General features: G+C 42.8%; 1 protein-coding gene across 1 annotated transcript; it reads left to right on the top strand.

The window, feature by feature from the left end:
* Positions 1 to 3832: 3832 nt before the first annotated feature.
* Positions 3833 to 14469, top strand: LOC119253455 (vascular non-inflammatory molecule 3-like). Its single transcript, XM_037520991.2, has 7 exons — positions 3833 to 4087; positions 4199 to 4329; positions 7922 to 8114; positions 9794 to 10085; positions 11901 to 12274; positions 13370 to 13543; positions 14223 to 14469. Exons 1-7 carry the CDS (start codon positions 3875 to 3877, stop codon positions 14349 to 14351), a joined length of 1506 nt encoding a protein of 501 aa, XP_037376888.1. The 5' UTR covers positions 3833 to 3874; the 3' UTR covers positions 14352 to 14469.
* Positions 14470 to 24240: the final 9771 nt, after the last annotated feature.

Genomic DNA, 24240 nt, shown 5'->3' with positions numbered 1-24240 from the left:
TCTTGGTGAGGCATACTGCAGAACCGATTTAGAGTGGGCAGGTTTGAGAGTTTTGGGGTGACCCTCTCCCTGACCTGTAACAGATTTAGTGACTCTGGTGGGACAGAGCCATCCATGGTGTAGTGTTTAGCAAGGTATGAAGCAGGTTCCCTATGGAACCAGGCAGACAGGTAAAGGAGGAGTCCTGGAGCCCTCTGGTGGCTTTTTCAGGCTTTTAATGATCATTCTATACCATTTGAAGTGAGGCAACCAGGTGCAGGGCAGCAGGAAGACCTGGAATTTGACTGGGAATGCCCGGGGATTGGGGGGGAGGGGAGGGCGGGCATTGACTGATGTGCATAACAAAGGACCCCAGAAGCTGATCTGTGGCACCCTTGTTGATAAGATTGAAACCGTGGCTGAAGTCTCAGGACTGGTTTTAATCACAATACCGGGTCTTCAAGCAGATGAGAGGTGCCTGGGAGGCAGATGCACGACCCTTGAAACTGTAGGTAGTATAGCACATTTTCTAGTTTCACCCCTCCTTTTTCTCTTTGTCCTTCTTTCCCACACACCTGATGCTGTATGAGTTTTCTAAAAATAAAAAGTCCTGGATCTTGCTCTTTCAGCACCACCCCCTACACCTCTGGCCTGTTCTCGTATGTATAAATATATGATCTTTAAAAAAAAAAAAAAAAAGAAAGATGTAGGGAAGTCCATGAAATTCTTAGAGATTTTATTCTAGGATCTCTTCCTTTTAAAATTTGTGTCTTACATATTTAAAAGCAGGGACTTAATCCCTCAGCCACCAGGGAGGCCCAATTACCTGATATTCTTTTAAGATTGATGGACATCTTTTGTGTTGCTCATCTTGAACTCTACTATGTATTGGTTTGGTAAGAGTTATAATTTTTAAATAAACATAATTGACCTGTAACTATTAAAATAAAAGGTATTTATCTGTATTTCTTTCAAAAATAACTTGTTACCCTTCATGGATCATGAACTATATCTAAGGAACTAGTGTTTTAAAAAATAGAGAACCACAGACTCTTGGAGTATAAGTGATCTTGTACTTGTGCTGGTTAAGTGTGAAATAAATTACTGCCACTTTGGGAGATAGGGAGATAAGTTAAAAAGTAGACATCTGATTTAGCATAATTCATTGGACTAGAAAGAGGTGTTTAAAGGAAACTTTATGATGAACTGACATGGGAGCAGAGGGAGAGGAAATGTCAGAGTCTCAGGTGAAGTAAATGTCAAGTGTATCTAATATCTAATAGAATGTTTAGCTTTTTAGAGGGACAAGGAAACATTCTCCTGAAAATTAGACTTAGGGTGAGGTACTTGTACAAGTCCTTAAGGCAGAGGATTTCACCTGTGGCGTGGGCCATGCTACTCATGCTGTCTGACAAGATCCGGGCATGAGGAAAATTTCTGAGAAGTCAGAAAACTCCACAGCTGGCTCCTGCTACTTCCTTTCATTTGTTTGTGCCAGTTATTGAAACCATGGAAATTTTCTATAAGCTTTAGAATAACACAATGAGTGTTGGCATCAATGCCAGTTTTGGTAATGCACACTTCAGTGGTTTGAGAAAAATAGCTTCCAACATGATTAATAATGAAACGGTTTCCAATAATTCTCCATGTCCTCCAATTTATAATTCAGTTACCATGAGTAACATTGAGTTCTCTTAACAAATCACGCTTGATAGTGTAACAGGGTGGTCCCCAGGAAAGGGGGAGGTTCCAGCTTCCCTGCCCCACCCAAGGAAGGGTGGAGCGGAGCAGCAGGAGGAGAAGCTGCAGGAAGAGACGGAGGAAGGAAGCAGGATGGAGCCAGGAGACCTGGAGGACGCACATGGAACGTAGAGACACGTGAAGAAACTGCGCTTGTCTTTTGGTCGTGGACTGGGTGACACAGATGTGGGTGAGACCCGTGGGGAGGTGACAATGGCAGCTTTTATCTTGATGTTGATTTTGCTCTTTTCCTTCCGGGTTTGTCCGGTTGTTTGTGACCCTTTTCTGTGGGTCCCCACTGGAAGATGCTTTAGACTTGTGGCAGGCTTTGGGGCCTTGTTCTGGGCCAATCCCATATGGATGGACTTTTACCCACGAGGGGACGGGTAACTTTGGGTGCTTCATTTAGAAACTAGACTCTTTGCCTTATCTGTATTGTTTCCTAGTTTTATTAAAGTTCCTTCCCATTAAAGTCTTATATGTTTTGTGCTGATGCGGCGGATGGCAGAACCCATTTAGAATAGGCAGGTTTGCGGGGTTTGGGCTGACCCTCTCCCTGTCCTATAACAGATTTGGCGCCCAACGTGTAACAGGGTGGTCCCCAGGAAAGGGGGAGGTTCCAGCTTCCCTGCCCCACCCAAGGAAGGGTGGAGCGGAGCAGCAGGAGGAGAAGCTGCAGGAAGAGACGGAGGAAGGAAGCAGGATGGAGCCAGGAGACCTGGAGGACGCACATGGAGCGTAGAGACACGTGAAGAAACTGCGCTTGTCTTTTGGTCGTGGACTGGGTGACACAGATGTGGGTGAGACCCGTGGGGAGGTGACAATGGCAGCTTTTATCTTGATGTTGATTTTGCTCTTTTCCTTCCGGGTTTGTCCGGTTGTTTGTGACCCTTTTCTGTGGGTCCCCACTGGAAGATGCTTTAGTCTGGAGTGGGGGTGGAGTCCACAAAGCCTGTATGAGATTATCTCAGGACATCCTTTCCCCCTAACACCTTCACCAGGTTTTGGAGAGGCCCAGGGAAGAACCCAGCCCGTGGGCACTCACCATCACTGAGCGTGTTATAATCTACATATACTTTACAAAGCATTCTGATGAAGTGCTGTTATTTTAGATTGAGGCAGGCATTCTTTCCAAGACAAACCAACAACTGCAGGTTCTGTTGATGTATTCTTATCATGCCCAAATTGAAAGCACCGTTCATGAACGCGTGAGCCCGATCATTAGCATGTCTGTATCTGCACTCCCTTGCCATTGATGAGATCTGTTAAAATTGGAACTGCCAGGACTCCCTGATGGCGTAAGGGGTTAAGTGTCAGCACTCTGAAGCAATCTGCAGCTACTACAGCATGAGTTCGATCCCTGGCCAGGGAGGTGACCCACATAGCGCAGCAGACCTCTCCTGTCTCGCCCACTGCTCCTCTCAGCAGTCAGTCTGAGTGTTCTCCCTACTCTGTCTCTGGTGAGTCCTTTCAACCCCACACCTCTGGCCTACACCCCAGCTCTTGTATGCATAAATAAAGAAATCTTAAAAAAAAAAAAATTGGAGCTTGCCTTACACTTTTCTGTGTCTGTCACAGCTACATACCTAAATTCTCAACAAATTATTGTTATAATGGCTGACCTCAAGAAGCATTTAGTATTTTTTTAAATAATAAATTTTATTTTTATATTCCCCCATACAATTGCAAACCCCCCATTCTGACCCCAATCCCTCCCCTCCCACCCCCCACCCCCCAAAAAGTGTCTCTGGTTCATAGTTTTTTGTTGATTTTGATTTTCACTTTCTTATAGTTATTCATTTTCCTGGTCCCTTAGGAAGCATTTACTATTGACCCTATTCAAGGAAATACTGAATAAATGGAAAGATATCATGGGTAGGAAAGAGAAAACTCAATAGTAAGTGTGTTATGGGCTCATTAATTCTACTTTTAGATGTTTATGTAGCTGTAAACAGTGTCAACAAAAGCCCTGCATACTTGAGTCAATCCAGTCATGTACTTCTGACAATTTTCTTGCACAACATCCCTTCTCTGTGCTGTGTTGTGTAACATACTCTTGAGAAAATATAAATAGCTGCTAGAGAGCAGCCTTTACCACAAGTTTTTTTCCAGTCACACAAAATCTGAGTTTATCAGAGAGCACAAAGTTGTAGCCATGATTTCATCATATTTTCCAAATTTTGTGGCAATTTTTGCACTCCTTGTCCTGAGTGTTGGTGCACTGGAGACTTTTATTGCTGCAGTGTATGAGCATGCTGTGATTCTACCAAACAGAACAGAAACACCTGTTCCAAAAGAAGAAGCTTTGCTCCTGATGAATAAGAACATAGATGTGTTGGAGAAAGCAGTTAAACTGGCAGCCAGGAAGGTATAACCCTTTTTTTACTGCTTGGGTTTTTGTAAAGGAGATTTGAAACTTGGTGAGGGTAAGTTTTTGGAATTTATGAGAAACTCTTTTGCTCCCACTTATTTTGAACAGGGTGCGCATATCATTGTGACTCCAGAAGATGGTGTTTATGGCTGGGTTTTCACAAGGGAGACAATTTATCCCTATCTGGAGGATATCCCAGACCCTGAAGTGAACTGGATTCCTTGTAGAGACCCCAAGAGGTAATGTCATTGCTGTTTGATTTTTGAACCAAAAAAATGTAATACTATAAAATACCAGTGGCAAATTTAGTAAACTTAATTTGTATTCTTTTTTTTCTTTTTAAATATTTATTTATTTATACAAGCACTGGGTACAGTCAGAAGTGCAGGAGGGTGAGAGAATTCACCAGAGCCAGAGCGGGGAACAGAACAGGCAGACTGACAAAATGCACTGCTGAGGGGAGCAGTGGGCGAGGCAGGAGAGGTCTGTTGTGCCATGTGGGACCCTCACCGGCAGCCAGGGATCGAACCAGTGCTGCAGAGTCTGCGGGCAGCTTCGCAGCCCAGCGCTCAACTGCTGCGCCACCAGGGGAGGCCCTTAATTTGTATTCTTGCTGGCAAACACTCCATGGCAATGGACTTAGATGGTTCTAATACTTCATAATGCATACTATTTGACACCGCCCCTATTTGGTAAATAATATGAGGTAATAATGTACAGGTTTCCTTCATGAATAATGTGCATGTACACAGTTTTTATGATGAATGTGCTTACTTGGGTTTTGACAAAGTAAAATAGTTTTAATATCTATATTTAATGCGTGTTTCCAAATATAAGCAAGTTCACCCATCAGTACCTACCTCTTTTGTAGAAATGGTGAAAAATGAATGAGCTTATGTTTCCAAAGAGCTTTGCTCTACCACTGTTATTTGCATTGAGTGGAAATTGCATAGAGCTTGAAAAAGGAAGCACCCTCTCTAGGACCATAGTCTTCCACATCCTACCTGAGTGATGTGAGGCAAATAACCTAAATGCTTGATATTTCTAATCTGAAAAACAGGGATTATAAAATTTCCTCTCCTACTTTTCTTACAGAGTAGACAAGAGAATCAAGTAAAGCAATATATGTAGAATTTGTACATGATTGTGCTGTCTCCTGTGTTAACTAGCACTATATATATATTTTTTTAACAGAAGGACCTGGATCCAAACTTGAAATTTTAATAATTATTAATAACTGTAATTTAGGTATAATTTTTAGAGAGAAAATCTATGTAAAACATAGAAAAGATTTATGATGGATTACTTTAGGTGTATTTACTTTTAAAAATAGCTCACATGTAATTCTTTTAATGGAAAAATCAGTGCATTAAAAAGCAATTTCATTTGATAATTTTGTAGACATATGCACTTGCTCAGTAAACTCTAATAAATCTGAAATTGATTGGAAAGTCAAGTTCAACGCTGTAACATAAGAACTCTGCTATGTGAGTCAGGTCTTACCCTGAGGTTTCACCTTTGGAAAAATATTCCCTGAGTGTTGCATAATCTGTGTTTACAGTAACCACGAAATGATGGCTTAATGTCTATTTGGTTGCAGGGTTTTTCCCAAAGCAGGAAGGTCTCATTGTTTTCAGTAATTCATGAGACTTATACTAAAATAAACTGTTTACCTAGGCTGATAAAGCTGACTTGCCTAAGGGAAACATGCCCCCAAATCTGCTAATTTGTTTCCAATGAATTAAATTCTGAAGGTAGATGGCTGCTGAAAGTTTAACATTATTGAGTCTTTCAGACATTACTCAAACGGCAAACTTTCAGTTATGTGTTATAAAAGAAGAAATCCAGTAATTAATTTAATGGCAATATTGATAAAGAAAGTCACTGTTTCTTGCTAGTATTTATTCCTAAAAGGACGAATAGAGGGCCAAGTGGTGGATATCCTTGAGTATTTAGATATTATTGAGATTGCTGACATTTTATGCTCCCTTGGACTTTCCTTATGAGGAAAAATAGTAAATGTTAAGTGTAATTATTTTTTCAAAAAATAGAGCATAATGAATATGAATATTGACAGTATTGCCCTATTTTTCCTGAGATCAAAGATAAGCTCAATATCAAATGTAGAGGTACAGATCAGAGAGAACCCAAATGACCTCTAAAAGCAGTAAAGCCATCAATTTCCTGGTATAGCTTCTGGTTAATAGCTTCTGGTTAATAGCTCTGGCCAGTCCATAATGGCCACTATTTGGTCCCAGGAACCGTGCCTAGTATACTATGCGCTTTATCTCATTCAATTTATGGAACAGGTGAGAATTTTCCCATTTTATTTTTTTAATTTTTTTTAAGATTTATTTATTTATGAATACCAGAACTGGGGTACAGGCCAGAGGTGTGGGGGGGTGAGAGGATTCACTAGAGACAGAGTGGGGAACAGAACAGGCAGATTGACAGAAGTACACTGCTGAGAGGAGCAGCAGGCAAGGCAGGAGAGGTCTGCTGCGCCATGCGGGTTGCTCCCTGGCCAGGTATCAAACATGTACTGCAGTGGTTGTGGAGATCTTCATAGGTTGCGTCTTAACCCCTTGCACCACCAGGAAGGCCCAATTTTCCCATTTTAAATATAAGGGGAGACAAGGAAGGCTTAAGATATCACATCTGTAACTAACTAGCATGGTTGGAATTCAAACAGCCATTTCCGCTGAGCCTGCTCGCTGAATGGACTCAGTGTCTGTGGCACCATGTTGCACTTGAAAATTCCAGAGACCAGTGAATCCACTTCTTTGACAGATGTTCTGGTTGCTAAAAGTGTGTCACTTCTCTCTCTGTAACTTCCTTTGTTTTTTTTTTTTTTTTACTGCTTTTTGTGTATGTTCATATGTATATGACTCATCTTCAAATTAGAGCCATTGAAATAAGTGAAGTCAGTAGGATTCCATCTATTTCATCACTTCCATCCCTTCTTATTTTTAGGATGATAACTCCAATGTGAGCTCACTAAGGAAGAAAGGAAGTTATTATATTGCATTGGCAAATAAGAAAACTGAGCCAGCCGAGTGAAGTTTTTCCTTCCTTTCTTCCTTTCTGCCTGCCTTCCCTCCCTCCCTCTTTTTTAAAAATAATTCTAGTACATAGTGTTTCATTTATATTCTATAGAAGATGCCCTACATGGGGCCAACTTTTTTTTTTTTTAAGATTTTTATTAATTTATTTATACCAGCACTGGGTATAGTCAGAAGCGTGGGAGGGTGAGAGAATTCACCAGAGCCAGAGCTGGGAGCAGAGCAGGCAGAAGGACCGAAGTACACTGCTGAGGGGAGCAGCGGGCGGCAGGAGAGGTCTGCATGCCATGTGGGGCCCTCGCCGGCAGCCGGGGATCGAACCTGTGCTGTAGAGGCTGCGGGCAGCTTCGCAGCCCAGTGCTCAACCGCTGTGCCACCAAGGGATATGGGGTCAACTTTTTGCTGCCTCTTAGAAAGACTGGCTTGTATTATAGAAAAGTTCCTCCCAGTTAGAATTTGTTAAATTTCAAGGCCTTCCTTGGCTTTCTTGGGAGTTGTTTATAAGAGAAAGTATACTTCACTTCTATCTCATCCTCCACTGTCATCTTTTCTGTACTTCACGTTCACACTGCAATTTGGGATCTGATGTGTTAAAATGGTTTAGTTTTCATCAGGGTGAAGATTATGTTGCTTGTGAGCTTTAAAATCTTTATGATTCATCCTTAACTTAGAACTGTTGTGTTATATGTAATAAGCAAATGAAGTATCACTTTGGAAGTTTAGAAATCACTGAAATAGAGTAAGTTTAAGGCAATATCTATTGAATTAGGTTTGGCTACACTCCAGTGCAAGAAAGACTCAGCTGCCTGGCTAAGGACAATTCCATCTATGTTGTGGCAAACATTGGAGACAAAAAGCCGTGCAATGCCAGTGACCCTCAGTGTCCCCCCGATGGCCGTTACCAATACAACACTGATGTGGTGTTTGATTCTGAGGGGAGGCTGGTGGCCCGCTACCATAAGGTGAGAATTACTTGTGCCTTGGCTAAACTTGAGGTACTTTTTATTTTTCTTGTTTGTGATATGTACCCATACTTGTCCTTTGAATGTTGATAAGAGTATTGCTATGAATGTATTTTAAATTATTATTATTATTTAAAAAGATTTATTTATTTATGATTACAAGAATTGGGGTACAGGCCAGAGGTGTGGGAGGTGAGAGGATTCACCAGAGGCAGAGAGGGGAGGAGAATAGGCAGATAGACCTACGTACACTGCTGAGGGGAGCAGCAGGTGAGTCAGGAGAGGTCTGCTGCGCCATGTGGGTAGCTCCCTGGCCCGGGATGGAACTCGCACGCAGAGGCTGTGGACAGCTTCACAGCACTGCACTCAACCCCTTGCACCACCAGGGAGGCCCTGAATTTTAAAATTACTTAGATTTATATTTTAAATACATTTAAAATACTTTAGTTGAAAAGGGAACTTTATTTACATCAGTCTCATAGAAAGTTTCTGAGTCAGAATTAATCATAAAATAGAATATGGCAGAATATTAAAACAGATGTGATGCTATCCTAATAAAGAGTGAATATTCTGCGAGAGGAAAGAGAAATGCTAGATTTTATCCAGGATTTAATACCAGAATTAGTTTTTTGGCCTAATTTGTTAATATTTTGTACTAAACTTTAGTTATTCCTTCAATTAGGCCTTTTTAAAAAAAAATTCCAATGATAGAAAACCCAAATAAAATTGACTTAAAAAAAAAATGGGAATTTCCTGGCTCATGTACCTGAAAAAAATAGATCATAGAAGAGGGTAGGTCTAGTTTCAGGTGCATCCTGTCCCTCAGAGGTCCATACTCTAGCTCTCCATGCTCTTTGCTACACCTTTTAGTCAAGCAAACTATTTTTTAGAAGCCATGGGGCTGTTCAGTACAAAACTCACATCCTCGGGCAGCAAAATCTAGAGGAAGAGACATTTCTCCCCCTAGAAGCCCTGCAAAACCTCATCATTTTTTCACTCCAGTGAGTACCAATAGAATCACTGAGTTTATCACTTTAGAATGACGGGTGGAGTGGAGAGGGGAGCAGTGAGGGCTGTTCCTTGAAGTGGGGAGGGGTGCTGTGCTGTTAGAGCATAGAAATTCATCCCTGGGTCAAGTAAAATACATGCTGTACTTCCAAGCAGGGTCAGTGGAATCTTGAAGCAATAATCAGTTTGGAAAAAAATTACCAATAGCTTACTAATTAACAAGGCTTAGTTATTTTATTATCTAAATTCATTTAAAATCTACTTCTCTTCACTTATAGAAGCCTAGCAGTATCTTAGATATGACCAAGTCTATTTTATTAATGTGTTGGACTTCTTAGGGGCAGTGTTGTAGGTATTTAAAGAATACAGAGGAAAGCAATCTGAAATTTGTAGAATTCAAAATGTAAACCTCTGATTTTAAGACAGAAAGTGACCTCTTAAATATCATTTGTAGTATAATTTCATTCACTGATTATAGAAAAATCAAGTTTTTTGATGAATGTCTTAATTAAAAAACTCATGGTATACTGGGTATGATTTACACAAGTTTGTAACTATTAAATATGCATATCATCATACAAGGACAAAAATATTTTATGGGTGTTGGTCCTTTCTGGCAATTTTCTTACTAATCTCCTCCCTTTACCTCCCTCCCCCACCTTTTTTAACAGTACAATCTCTTTGCAACTGAAATTCAATTTGATTTCCCCAAGGATTCAGAATTTGTGACTTTTGACACTCCCTTTGGGAAGTTTGGCATTTTCACTTGCTTTGACATTTTTTCTCACAATCCGGCTGTGATGGTGGTGGATGAATTTCAAGTTGACAGCGTTCTCTACCCCACGGCCTGGTACAACACGCTGCCCCTTCTCTCAGCTGTTCCCTTCCACTCAGCATGGGCCAGGGCCATGGGTGTGAACCTGCTCGCTGCAAATACCCACAACACCAGCATGCACATGACAGGTAACTGGCATATGACAGGTAATGCTCATGTTCTTAGGAAGATCTCGCTGATTTTTGCCACACTTTTTTTTTGAAATGATTCTTTTATTGGGCCTCCTCTGGTGGCGCAGCGGTTGAGCGCTGGGCTGTGAAGCTGCCCGCAGTCTCTGCAGCGCTGGTTCACTCCCCGGCCGCTGGCAAGGGTCCCACAAAAAAAAAAAAAAAGAAAAGAAAAAAAGAATCCTTTATTAGCTCTAATGTCACAAATTTAGTAATAGTGTGGATTTCTTGAATAACATCACTTAAGAACATTATCCTGTGAGTAAAGAACAAGGTAAATTTAAACATTGTTATCTCAGTTTTACATGTTATCTTAGTTTTACATGTTATCTCAGTTTTACAAGTGTCATTAAAAATGCAAAGCCAAAAAGAAGGATTTTCCAGCCAACATCCTTTAGTAAAACTGGGTTAATAAATCTTACTTATACTTTCAGGTCTTATGTTCAGTTCCTTTATCCATTTTGAGTTGATTTTGGTGCATGGAGTGAAATAAAGATTTATTTATTTATACAAGAAGTGGGGTACAGGCCAGAAGTGCGGGAGGGTGAGAGGATTCACTAGAAACAGAGTGGAGAACAGAACAGGAAGATGGACCAAAGTACACTGCTGAGGGGAGCAGCAGGCAAGGCAGGAGAGGTCTGCTGCACCATGTGGGTTTCTCCCTGGCCAGGGATCGAACTTGTACTGCAGTGGTTGCGGATATTTTCATAGGTTGCGTCTTAACCACTTGCACCACCAGGAAGGCCCAATTTTCCCATTTTAAATATAAGGGGAGAGGTCTGTCACACTATGTGGGAATCTCCCTGGCTGGCAGGGAATCGAAACTGCGCTGCAGAGGCTGCAGACAGCTTCACAGTGCTGCATTCAACCTGCTGCGCTACTGGGGAAGCCTTCTAGTTTCATTCTTTTGCATGTGGTGGTCCAGTTTTCCCAGCACCATTTATTGAACAAACTGTCTTTGTTCCATTGTATATAAAATATGTATAAATAAAGAAATTAATTTATAAAAAAAAAATCTTACTTAGATGGGTTTCCCTGATGGCACAGGGGTTAAAATCTCAGTGCTATCAGGCTATCACCAGCCACTGCAGCCTGGGTTCCACCCCAGGCCAAGGAGCTGACCCACAGGTGGCACAGAAGACCTCTCCTGCCTCGCCCACAGCTCCCCTCAGCAGTGTATTTCAGTCAGTCTGCCTGTTCTGCTCCCCACTCTGTCTCTGGTGAATTCTCTCACTCCCCACCTCCCACACCTCTGGCCTACACCCCAGTTCTTGTATGCATAAATAAATAAAAATGAATATTAAAAAAAAATCTTATGACATGATTAAATAAATCTTAATCACTTTGGACTTAATCAGATTTTTAGAGTTCATCCTTTATTGTATCTGTGGTCAATGTAATATAGGCACGACACTGCTTTGTTATTTGTTGATGATCCAGTTTGAGAATCTTAAGCATAAATAAATTAGATCAGTGGAGAGCTATAATACTCATATTTGGGGAATTTTCTAATTTGTTGATAAGTTGCCTAAAAAAGAGTAGGTAAATAAAAAAAGTAAGCCACCCAAGCCCACCGATAATTTCAGCACACATGGTATCTCATAGAGGGCACAGAGCCAGGTTGGAGCTTATTCCTATGTGATAAACTATCTCCTTAACTCTCTTGAAAATATTTATGGTTTTCTAACTTTATATTTCATTTCTCATAGACATGATTCTATTAGTTTGTGACCATGCAAAATTGTGACAAAATTTGTGTTACTTTGTCACCCACAGGGAGTGGAATCTATACACCAGAGGCGGTCAACGTGTATCATTATGACATGGAAACAGAGAGTGGCCAGCTGCTGCTGTCAGAATTAAAGTCTCGGCCTCGGGGAGAGCCCACTTACCCTGCAGCTATTAACTGGAGTGCTTATGCCAGAGGTGTCAAGCCACCCACATCTGAGCAGTCAGATTTTCGGGGGATGATTTATTTTGATGAGTTCATCTTCACTGAGCTTAAACAAAATGCAGGAAATTACACAGTTTGCCAGAAAGACCTGTGTTGTCATTTAACTTATAAGATGTCCGTGAAGAGAACAGATGAGGTGTATGCATTAGGTGTCTTTGATGGACTGCACACAGTAGAAGGCCAATATTATTTACAGGTAGAAATGTTTAAATTACTTTGTCTTCTAGGTCTTTGTTGTATTTCTTTAAATATTGTGTTGGATTCAATTAATTGGTCTATTGTTACACTTATTACTGAATTCTTCCCAGAAAACTTTATTTGTTCTGTCTCAGCAAGAACTGAATTACTTCTCTTAGTTGCAAGGTAAAAATATTAAGTGAATCAATTTTGTTTTTAGCAGGTCAAGTTCAATTTTACAAAGCTGTACCTTTTCTATGCATTCTCAGTGTGTTTAACTGAAATCCAGATAAAAAACCTATTTCACATTGGGATGCAGTACAGTGAAAATGTGTAGCTGAGTTGAAGAGATTTTCATTGAAATGAACATCTTATGGTTACAGGGCAAGCCCCATATAAAATGGGTTGCCTGACTATGGGTCCTCACCTGTGCGCTTAAAGGGGACTTAAACTGCAGGCACACACAAAAGATTAACAAAAGGTTTATTTACAAGGGAAAGGGTAGTGAGGAAATGTACAACTCAGGAATAAAAGAGGGAGATAAATTCTTAAATGTGTCCTACCTATTCCACTGACCTAGAATCCCAAATGACCCCCCAAGACCAAACCTGCCTGGCCAAGAGCACGAGCCAAGAAAGCAAGACCCCACTAAACATGGCTGGTTATAAAACCAAACCAGAGAAAATGGCTGCTTAACTCTGCCCTTAAGTCCTCGCAACCTCCCTTTGGGGATCATGGGATTTGTAGTTCCCAGTGTCTTGATGGAGTGGGGGTGGCATCCACAAAGCCTGTATGGAGTTTGCACAGGACATCCTTTCCCCCTATCATTATGAGATAATTCATATTAGAATTAGAAATGATGTGGTATGATAATATGCAATGCACTCTGATTTTTAATAATCTGTATGTTCTGTTTTGTCTCATTGGAAAAAAGGAGCGAATCCTGACCACTTAGAATGATTTCAGAAGGCACCCAGGCATGGGTCATGATCTGCAATTGAAAACTCTGCTAAAGAGGCAGACTACGAATCTTCCACTATTCTTTGAAATCTTGTCATTTAGCTGAGAAAATATTTCTCAGATTTCAGACCACTTTTTTTCTTTTCCTGTCTAGGTCTGCACATTATTGAAGTGTCAAACCATGGACCTGAGAACTTGTGGGGAGCCTGTGGGGTCAGCTTTTACCAAATTTGAAGAATTCTCCCTCAGTGGCACATTTGGAACGAGTTATGTTTTCCCACAGATGGTTCTCAGTGGCAGTCAGCTTGCCCCTGAGGGACATTATGAGGTAGGCAGTTTTCTGGATGGTACATTTCTCTGAACAGATGGTGTAGACTGGCAGATTGAAAATGCTTGAAGCGATTTGACAACATTGCAATATAGTGGCTCATGTTACATATGTATACTTATATGATATGTAGAAGCTATGATCTAGAAGGCAAGTTGTGGTTCTAGATTGTCTTAGGCTGTGTTGGAAGTTTCACTTTTTGACATAATGAGATTTTGAGATCCAGAGCAGCAGTGCTATTATGGAAAAATTAAAGTAATATTGATTACGGGGATCATGGCAACAATGTTCCCTTTGTTTGCATGGTACAGAAGGTCCACATTAAATAAATTAAATAATGCATCTGCAATTTATGTTGTGGGTGTATTATTTTGAGAAGTTCTAATCATAGTGATAGTGTATAATTAGGCAGTGCTTCATGAGTTAAATCGTTTTTTTTTTTTTTGCATTGTCTCATATGACCACCTGCAATATTTTATTTGCCCCATTTTCACCCAAAGTTCCTCTGCTATCTGACCTTGAGATCTGAAACATGTGTGTTCTCATACCTGAAATATGGGTCTTCTCACAGCGAATCCCTTGGTGCTTTTTATGCTGCTTTTAAAGAATGATTTTATCAGAGAAGTTCTCTTGGCTGGAAACCAAGCCCTGAACTTAATCCTTTGATTTCTTTGGTCAGGTTTTAGGAGATGGACGTCTGAGGAGCTGCAGCGGAGTCCCTTTGCCTGTCTTGGTGATGGCCCTGTATGGAAGAGTGTTTGAGAAGGATCCTCCGCGCTTAGGGCAGGGACCCGGGAAATCGCTGTGATTCCTTTCACCAACACCCTTTCCGGGTTAGCCTGGTAAAGAGGTGGGGGGGGAGACTTAATTTAGAAGAGATGTCATAAATTTGCTGAAACAAAGAAATTAAAATTTAAAAACAATGGATGTGTGTGTAAATTTTCTATTTCCATATTTGATCTAGCACAGACTGATTTCTGAGCTTCATCCATCTTTCATGTAGGTGCATCACATTATGTAAGTGGCAATATGTATAGAGGAGCAAGTGGGAGGCGAGGACTAGAAAAATCCTTCTTAGGTCCTTTTTGTGGCAAATGTTGTTTCCATCTTTTATAAATCCACAGGGCAACGTTGAATATGCTGAGGATGTTTGATTCCCATAATTAAGATACCAGAGGTTAAAAAACAAAGGCATCTTTTAAAGTAATTATGAATAATGTTTTAACTAGTTAAAAATGTTCTATTATCTCCTTATTCATCCTTTTTTTGTGTAATAATATAGAAATTAGATAATTCAAATGAAAAGAAAAAGAAATAAATGATCTCCTTCAGACTATACCCTGTCTCCTTATGAAATTATTATTTTCTGAAATTCACCTAGTCCTGGTTAAGCCCCTGGGTTCCTAGTGTTAGGGGGAAAGGATGTCCTGCGCTAAGGGGTTTGGCACAGCCTGAGCCAGACCAGGTGCTTCCACAGAAAGGGACACCTTGTCACCTTTCCCCCAGTTACCCTTGATCCCTCGACCTACAGCCCTGAGTCTGTTTTCTGGTTGGTCACTGATTAACTCTGGGAAAATACCTAGGGGAGCACTGGGCCTTCCGGGTGGTGCAGGAGTGGTTGAGGATATCTCCAAGTTTGGGGATACTTGTCCTTCCTGAAAATTACTTTCCCAAGGTGTTTATTTCCATTCACTTTAATTCAGAGCACTTCTAGGAAGGCAGGGTCATTCTAAGGAGCAGAAAATGCCAGTGGTGTCTCTGCTCTCATAGTTCCTGGACTCTCTCTCCAGGGGTATGATACTTGGGTCCTAAGGTTGTACCTGCACCCTGAACTACTCCATGTGGGACACAGAAGGGCGACTCTCTTCCTTATGAACTGTTAATGGATTCTGGGTTCTTGAGTTCTTAAAAAAATAGAAATAATGGATTTGTAATGCTGCAGGTATTGTTACAGGGCAACCCCAATGTGAAATGGATTGGCTGACTGGGTCCCCACCCACAGGCTTCACAGGGACATATAATAAGCTGGAATCCCAATAGCATGCTGAAATCTGGCGAAAAGCCAAGCACCCCCATGGCCCACGTGTCTGGTTATGTACAAAACCTGACTGCTTAACTCCACCCTCAGTCCCAGCAAGCCTCCCTTCAGTGGTGATGTTATGGGACTAGTAGTCCTTGATGTCTTGGATCTCTTTGGTCTGGGGTGGAGGTGGGGCCCATAAGACCTATTTGTGGAATTTGTTCAGGACATCCTTCCCTCCCCTCCCCAACAGTATCAAGTAGGAATTAATTAAAGCTTATGTAATTCAGCATAAAGGAATCAGCGTTAGGGTCTGTGTGCTGCTCCCCAAGGAACAGGTGGACACTCAAGGCAGCTTTAATACAGCATCGTCAGAGGGCTGGAGTCTTGTCTTTGCTCTTCCTTTCATGAGATCATTCCATTCCTACAACTCGTCATATCCTGGCCTGTGACCGCTTCATCGTAGATTCCAAACCATTCACTTGAGGGTTGTTAGTGGTAAAAATTTACTTTATCTAAAGAATGTATTGGGAGGGCCTTCCCTGGTGGCGCATGCGGTTGAGAGCCGCGCTGTGAAGCTGTCCGCAGCCTCTGCAGCGCTTGTTCGATCCCAGCCGGCCAGCAAGGGTCCCACATGGCACGGCAGACCTCTCCTGTCTCGCCCACTGCTCCCCACAGCAGTGTATTTCGTCAGGCTGCCTGTTCTGTTCCCCGCTGTCTCTGGTGAATCCTCTCACCCTACCGCGTATCTGGCCTATACCCTGGTTCTTGTACAAATAAATAAATAAATCTTAAAAAAATTTTGTTTTGCCCATTTTAATGTTCATACTTTTTTTTTTTTTAATTTTCTTCGACCTCTTATCTTTCCCTCCCCTATCTCATTTTATTTACCATGACTTATAATAAGGAATTCAGGTAGACTCAGTTCTCACAGCTGTGGCTTTCTAATCTAATTCTTTCTTTGGAGAGTGAAACCATCTTCACACTTCAGCTAGTATTTCTGAGGTAGCAGAGTATAATTAATGGGTGAGCAGAATTTTTGATTTTTCAGAAGAGTCACATAATTAGGGGCTATGTTAAAAGAGGTTTTATTAAGTTCTATGGCCTATATTTAAGTTACAAGTTGGACAACTTTATCACACTGATTAATGTCATAAGAAAATTGATACATAAAATAATTAACTTCTAAGCAAATATATATAGCAACACTGTTGTAGAAATTCTGGCCTTTTACCCAGGCAGAGGAAGAACCAGGGGTACTTCAGGAATGGTGAGGTCAGGGAAAGCTTTATTACTCATGCATGAGGTCCCAGACTTGTGTAGCCCTGTAAGGTCTGAGCACAGGTTTAAAGACAAAGGGTTCCTTGTATACATAACAGTCTTCATATTTATTACATTGATAGCATCTTTTTTCAGCAGGCACAATCATTTGCTGCAGTCCCCAGACAAGAGTAGGGAGGACAGGCCAAGGGGGAAAGAGGCAGACAACCAGGAAGGCCTTGGAGAGACAGACCAGCTTTGACTGGCTACCCCATCCTTCTGAAATGCAACTTTGTTTAGATAGGAGTGCTGAGGCCCTGGCCATGAATCTTTAAAGGAAAGTGCTGGAAGTATGCAAACTTGTTAATTATGCCTGCATTGAAGTGTTCATTGCACCTGAGCTGGAAGTTCTGCTGGAATCTATTATATTCATTTGCTCAATAACACATATAGATATATTTTAAAGATGTATTTATTTATCCATACATACAAGAACTGGGGTACAGGCCAGATTCGTTGGAGGATGAGAGGATTCACCAGAGACAGAGTGGGGAAGAGAACAGGCAGACTCACTGAAATACACTGATGAGGGGAGCATGGGGCGCGACAGGAGAGGTGCTGTGCCATGTGGGACCCTCACTGGCCGGCAGGTTGGGATCGAACCAGCGCTGCAGCGGCTGCAGACAGCTTCACAGCGCTGTGCTCAACCGCCTGCGCCACCAGGGGAGGCCTTCAATAATATATTTTCTCATCAACACCAAGTAGACAGAGTTGTAACCTTTTACCATAATCCTGTGACCCTACTTCCAGTTACCAACACAATTCTGACCCCAAATTCTGATGTGTCAGGGCTTCCTACACAGACCAACTAATTCTTTGGCATCACGTGGATGTCCTACAATTCAACTCACTTCTACAGTGTTAGACCCTATAGATTAAAGGTTCAGTTCCACGAAACCACACCCTCCTCCAACTTCTGATGCCAAACCCAGTGCTCCTGACTATGAATAAATCATCTGTTCCTGTGACGCCCTCCCTTGAGGGTGATTAATTTGCAAGAGTAACTCAAGAACTCAGAAAAACATTTTACTTACTAGATTGATGGTTTATTATAAAAGGTTTTAATCCAGGAAAAGTCAGGTAGAGGAGATACATAGGACAAGGTATGGGGGAAAGGCATTGAACTTCCCTGCTCTCTTAGCTTGCCACCCTCTCCAAATCCCCTTGTGTTCACCAACTCACCAGCTCTTTGAAGCCTGCTATTACAGATACAATTGTTTAAATCACCGGTGATTGAACAGAAACTGTAACAAGGAAAAGGAGAGGTTCCGGGTTCCCTGCCCCACCCAAGGAAGGGTGGAGCTGAGGAGGGAGGAGAAGAAGCTGGAGAGCAGATGGGTAGGAAGAAAGGATGGAGGATGGAGAGTTAGAGAGACAAGAAGTTGGCACATGGAGCAGAGAGACTTGTAAAGAAGCTGCACTTGCTTTTTTGATCCTGGACTGGTTGAAACAGATGTGGGTGAGAGACCCATGGGGAAGTTAACGATGGAATTTTTTAATCTTGATTTTTATTTTATTCTTTCTGTCCCAGACGTGCTGGGCTCCTTCTGCCCCTTTCCTGTGGGTCCCCACCAGGAGGTACCTTAATGCTTGTGGCAGGGTTTCAGGTCTCAGAGGCCCTGTGTTGGGTCAACTGTTTGGCCGGCCATTTACCCACAGGGATGTGTAACTTTGGGTGTTTGATTTGCAAATTTTATTCTTTTTCTTGTCTATATTGCACACTGATTGTATTAAAGTTCCCTTCTGTTAAAGGTCTTATGCACTAGAGTATGTTTTGTCTTGATGCAGCAGGTGGTAGAAACTATTTAGAGTGGGCAGTTTTGAGGTTTCTATGGTGCTCCTTATCCTGCTTTACAACAAAATCTCTGCACCTCTCCCCTTCCCTAACATTGTGTTGGGAACTGAGTTTTTTGTTTTTTTTTTTAATAGAGGCATGTTTATTTATTTATTTATTTGTTTATACATGCACTGGGTACAGTCAGAAGCATGGGAGGGTGAGAGAATTCACCAGAGCCAGAGTGGGGAGCAGAGCAGGCAGAAGGACCGAAGTACACTGCTGAGGGGAGCAGCGGGCGGCAGGTGCTGTCTGCGTGCCATGTGGGACCCTCCTCTGGTGGCCGAGGAGCCAGCCGGGGATCGAACCGGCGCCATGGAGGCCGTGGGCAGCTTCACAACCCAGCACTCAACCGCTGCGCCACCGGGGGGGGGGGGGGGGGGGGGGGGGGGGCCGGGAACTGAGTTTTAACCTGCCAGTCCTCTGACTGGATTTCCTAGAACCAGCTTCATTCTTAAGTCTGTCAGTAACTCACCTCATTGACATAACAAAAGACATTTTTACTGCTCTCAAAGGAAATTCTAAAGATTTTAGGTGCTCTATGGGGAACTAAGACCTAATATCTATTTCTTAAAATAAATTGCAGTCTCACACACACACTTACATGTGTGTGCACACATGTACACATGTGTGCAGATGACTCTTCAGTGTTCACCAGATATTCTCAAGTGCTTGTCTCATCTCACCTGAAAAATAACCCTGTGAGATCAGCATAAGCAGTGACCAACCTGGATCAGCTGGATCAACAGAGGAGATAACTGATAAGGTAAGTAAACTGATGTTGGCACCAGATGACGTGAAGAGTCTCTTCGTGGTCGCCAAAATGTTGTAGGTTGTCGAATACTCTCTTGGAAAGGTTTCACCAGAGCTCCCTTTTCAGCAGCGCGCGGCAAGTTCCCCAGGTGAGTTTCTCCATGAGGCAGAGACATTAGTTATATTTAAGGAACAGGTTTATTAGGGAAAGGGAAAGGGACAGGTTTGCTAAGAGAGGCCTGCATGGTTGCAGGCGGGTGGCCTTGAGGAGAGCGGCCTCTGCTTAGAGAGGTCAGTGAAAAGAAGTTCTGGCATGTACAGGTCATGGCATCCAGAAAGCTGCTGCCCTGCAGAGCGAGAGAGTTGGTGAAAATGTAACAGGGTGGTCCCCAGGGAAGGGGGAGGTTCCAGGTTTCCTGCCCCACCCAAGGGAGGGTGGAGCTGAGCAGGGAGAGAGGAAGCTGCAGAGGAGACTGAGGAAGGAAGGAAGCAGGATGGAGCCAGAAGGAGGCCTGGAGGAGGCACATGGAGCCGAGAGACACGTGAAGAAACTGCGCTTGCCTTTTGGTCGTGGACTGGGTGACACAGATGTGGGTGAGAGATTCGTGGGGAGGTGACCATGGCAGTTTTTGTTTTGATTTTGATTTTGCTCTTTTCCTTCCAGACTTGTCTGGTTGTTTCTGATCCTTTCTGTGGGTCCCCACTGGAAGGTGCTTTAGACTTATGGCAGGCTTTGGGGCCTTGCTCTGGGCCAATCCTGCTTGGGTGGACTTTCACCCACGAGGGGATGGGTAACTTTGGGTGCTTGATTTAGAAACTATATTCTTTGCCTTTCCTGTATTATTTCCTAATTGTATTAAAGTTCCTTCACATTAAAGTCTCATAAATGTTTTGTGTTGATGCAGCTGATGGCAGAAACTATTTAGAGCAGGCAGATCTGTGGGATCTGGGGTGCCCCTCTCCCTGCCCTGTAACAAAAAGAGGCAACTGCATAGTCAAAGGTGGGCAGTGGGAGGGCTGCCCTGAGCCTGTGCAGAGACTGCACTGATATAGGCCTTTTCTCTTTAGGTGGGTTCACTCCTCCGTGGAGTGGCCTGTTTCTTGCTGATGTTGGGTAACAGGCAAAACTAGAAAGGGATCAGAAATTCCAGGGTGGGTCCAATCTCCATATCTTTACCCTCAGACCTGTGCTCCACTCCCTATAGCATTCTGATTCTGCTTCTGTCTCAAGCCTTGTGATAAGGCCCTGGTGCCTGAGGGTCACGACCTCTACTGCTGGGTTAATGGTCATGTTATTCCCCTTGACCCCCACCTCCTTGTGTGAGTCAGGTTTTGGTCTTGTGAGGGCTCCTTTCCTGTTTTTCTATTCTTGTCCTCCATCATAAACTATGTGAGATCCCTTGGCAAGCAGTGGCAGTGTTGTAGAGCAACCCCGATACAACTTAGGACATCATTTCCCCCTAACAGCAGTACTGGGGCATGAATCAGCCTATTTCTTTAGAAGACATGTTTATTAGATCTTTTGTGTACCAGGAATTGTGCTGGGGATATAAAGATAGTGAAAGATGGTGCCTACCCCCTTCAGTGCTTGTGCTCCTGTTTGCCCTGTTCCTGATGTATTCCACTAGGGCTGAAACAAAACTTGTGGTTCAGTTCCTTTTAAGGTCTGCTGCCTAAGTAGGTATCATTGCTATTAATCAACAAAGTCAGACAACTCTGGGTCTCCTTCCTTCTCTGGCAGTGGGATTGTTGTAGAGCAACCCTGATACAAAACGGGGTGCCTGACTGTGTGTCCTCACCAGCGTGCTTAAAAGGACTTATTAATGCTCTACTGCAGGCACATGCGAAAGGTTAATAAAAGGTTTATTTACAAGGGAAGGGGAAATGAGGAAATGTACAGCTCTGGGAGAAAAGTGGGAGACAAAGTTTTAAATGCGTCCTACCCGATCCGCCGATCAGGAATCCCAAAATGGCACTCTGAGAGCTAGCTGCGAGCCACCAGCCGTGAAGCCAGGAGGCGAGCGATAGCGAACCCCCCCAAGGCCCACATGTTTGGTTTTTATACCCAACCTGGCTGCTTAACTCCACCCTCAGGTCCAAGCCACCTTCCCTTTGGTGGTGATGGGATTTGTCTTTTCCATTGTCTTGATGGCTTTAGTCTGGACTGGGAGTGGAGTCCACAAAGCCTGTATGGGATTAGCTCAGGACATCATTTCTCCCTAACAGGATGTCACATTTCCCTTTTCCTTCTTGAAGGTTTTGTTGGAGGAGTACTGAGTGATGAATAAAGGCTTCTCTGCCGCGGACCAGCGCAGCGGTGGATTAGCAAGGCTGACCCAGGGATGAGAGACTGAGCAGGGTGGTCAAGGATTCGGTGCAGAAATGACAGAAAGACACACTTCAAGAGTGAAGATCTGAATGTAATTTGCTCAAATCATTACGCATATTTATACATTTTTAAAAGGCATTAGGTCACACAAAATTTATTTTCCCAGCATAACAATGTTTTTTGTTCTTAGGCATAGAATACAATTTTCTAGCTAATGATTTACAAGTTGCTAAGCATATGTGGTTACAATACATTTCCTGAAACTGATTTTTCACATATATAGAAAAAGTCAGGTAGGTAAGAAAATAGTATAATTACAGACAGGTTGCTAAGTTGCTTTTTATTCAGGAACAATGACTAACTGGTTAATAGTTAAACTGCTTTGTAGGTAATTCCATCAGGCTTGTTTGTAGGCAACGCTCTTAGCAGCCTTGTTTTCAAGAAAAGGAGGGGTTTTTTACTGCAGCCTTATTGCCTAGATTGGGCTTATAGGCCTTTAGCCATATATTTGATTTGAACGCCAAAGATTATTATAATGAAGCCCCTCGGGGACTGCGCCTGTCTTAGGTCGTCAGGAGTCACAGACATGCGGCTGACCAGTGCCTTCTTTAGTCTGCCCCCGATCTTACCCGTCATTGACTGTCCAGTCCAGCGCACAGGGGAAGGGGGTCTTACTCACTCAGATGTATTATGTGTCTGAGTGAAAGCCTCCCTCTTTTCCAGTGAGGTCACTGGCGTTCAGTGGCAGAGGCTGCCGCACTTCTCTTTCTGTTCAAGTTTTGTTGGTGACAATTCCCCTGATCTCTGCATGAGCAGAAAGGCTGTATTTGGGGAGTAAAGCAGAATGTAGGTTGCTTATCAAAGGTCACAGACTGGCATTGATATGCACACTGTTGCCATAATTACAGCTTTTGCAGATATAGTCCCCTACCCGGGAATCGAACACAGGTTATTGGGATGCAAGCTCTGAATCCTAATCACTAGACCACCATAGGTTCTGTGTTTCATGAAGCCACAGGAGAGACTTTGATAAATCCCGGGTAAATAAGCAGAAGGAAGAAAACTTTATTTAAAAGAGTAGGTAAGAAAAATTTTATTTAGAGGAAAGAAAAGGAATAAAAACAAAGCAAAGTCTTCTGAGCCCAAGGTACCGGTACCGGGAAGGGTTGAGGATGCAGTAATGGATTCATGCCTAGGGTATATATACACTTGCTCCTAATAATTCTAAAATCCCATTGTCCTCTTTGTGATTGGCTCTCTCAGTTGTCATGATGGAGGACAGGAAGAGAAAACTGGAAAGGATGTTCCACAAGACTCGCTCAAGGAGGTGGGGATAGAAGGGATTAGCATAGCCATTGACCCAGCTGTAGAAACCAAGATCCTTAGGCACCAACGCCTAGATTACAAAGCGTAAGATCCAAGCAGGTATCAGACTGCTGTAGGGAATGTCTACAGAGCACTGACCCAAAGGTAAAGATATGGAACGTGTTCTTTAAATATAACTACCGTCTCTGTTTCAGGGAGAAGCTCAGCCTGGGAAGCTCGCCGCATGCCGCTGAAAGGGGAGCTCTGGTGAAAGCTTTCCCAGAGTGAACCCAAAGACCCCCGCACTCCAAACCCATTAACTCCAAAAACAACATCCATCACTCTCCCCAGGACCAGAATGTCCTCTTGCTTCTCAGTTCTCAGAGTGTTTTCTTTTACTGCTCCTGTCCAGGGTCTTGTTACTCTTTTGAAATTTACTGACCTCCTTTGTTAGCCCTCCTGAATTTTTCTGGCCTGATCTGTGGAGAATGTTTTGGCTAGCCCCTCTTGGGATTTACGGACCTTGTCTCCACTGTTTTCTCCTGGAGTATTCTGCCTGCGCTGCCTGACCCTGACAGCTGCCTACTTTTCCCTAGCTTGCCTAGGACTCAGCATTAGGGATCAGGAGACCAGCTGGGTGAGGTAGTAGGAGACTTTGCTGCCCCACCAGTTCCAGTGTCAGCCGATGACATTCTACTGCAAGAACCATGTTTGTCTTATCTAAGGAAGATGTACTCTGCTAATATATTTCAGGAGGCCATGAGTGCCAGGTGGTGGGAGTGGTAACATGTTGTGGGAGGGGATGGGATAGATGATCTTGTTAACCTAAAAATTCAGGAGGCTATTAAAGAAGCAAATATTTGGGAACCAAAGAATTGCAATTGGGGAGGGGAGCACAGCTTAGGTAGAAATGTTATAGGACAGGGAGAGGGGCAGCCCAAACCCCGCAAACCTGCCTATTCTAAATGGGTTCTGCCATCCGCCGCATCAACACAAAACATAGGAGACTTTAATGGGAAGGAACTTTAATAAAACTAGGAAACAATACAGGTAAGGCAAAGAGTCTAGTTTCTAAATGAAGCACCCAAAGTTACCCGTCCCCTCGTGGGTAAAAGTCCATCCATATGGGATTGGCC

The sequence above is a fragment of the Talpa occidentalis genome, unplaced genomic scaffold, assembly GCF_014898055.3.
Source record: "Talpa occidentalis isolate TD23 unplaced genomic scaffold, MPIMG_talOcc4v2.1 talOcc4.2, whole genome shotgun sequence".
Classification (NCBI taxonomy): Eukaryota; Metazoa; Chordata; class Mammalia; order Eulipotyphla; family Talpidae; genus Talpa; species Talpa occidentalis.
This window is presented reverse-complemented; position numbering and strand designations above follow the sequence as displayed.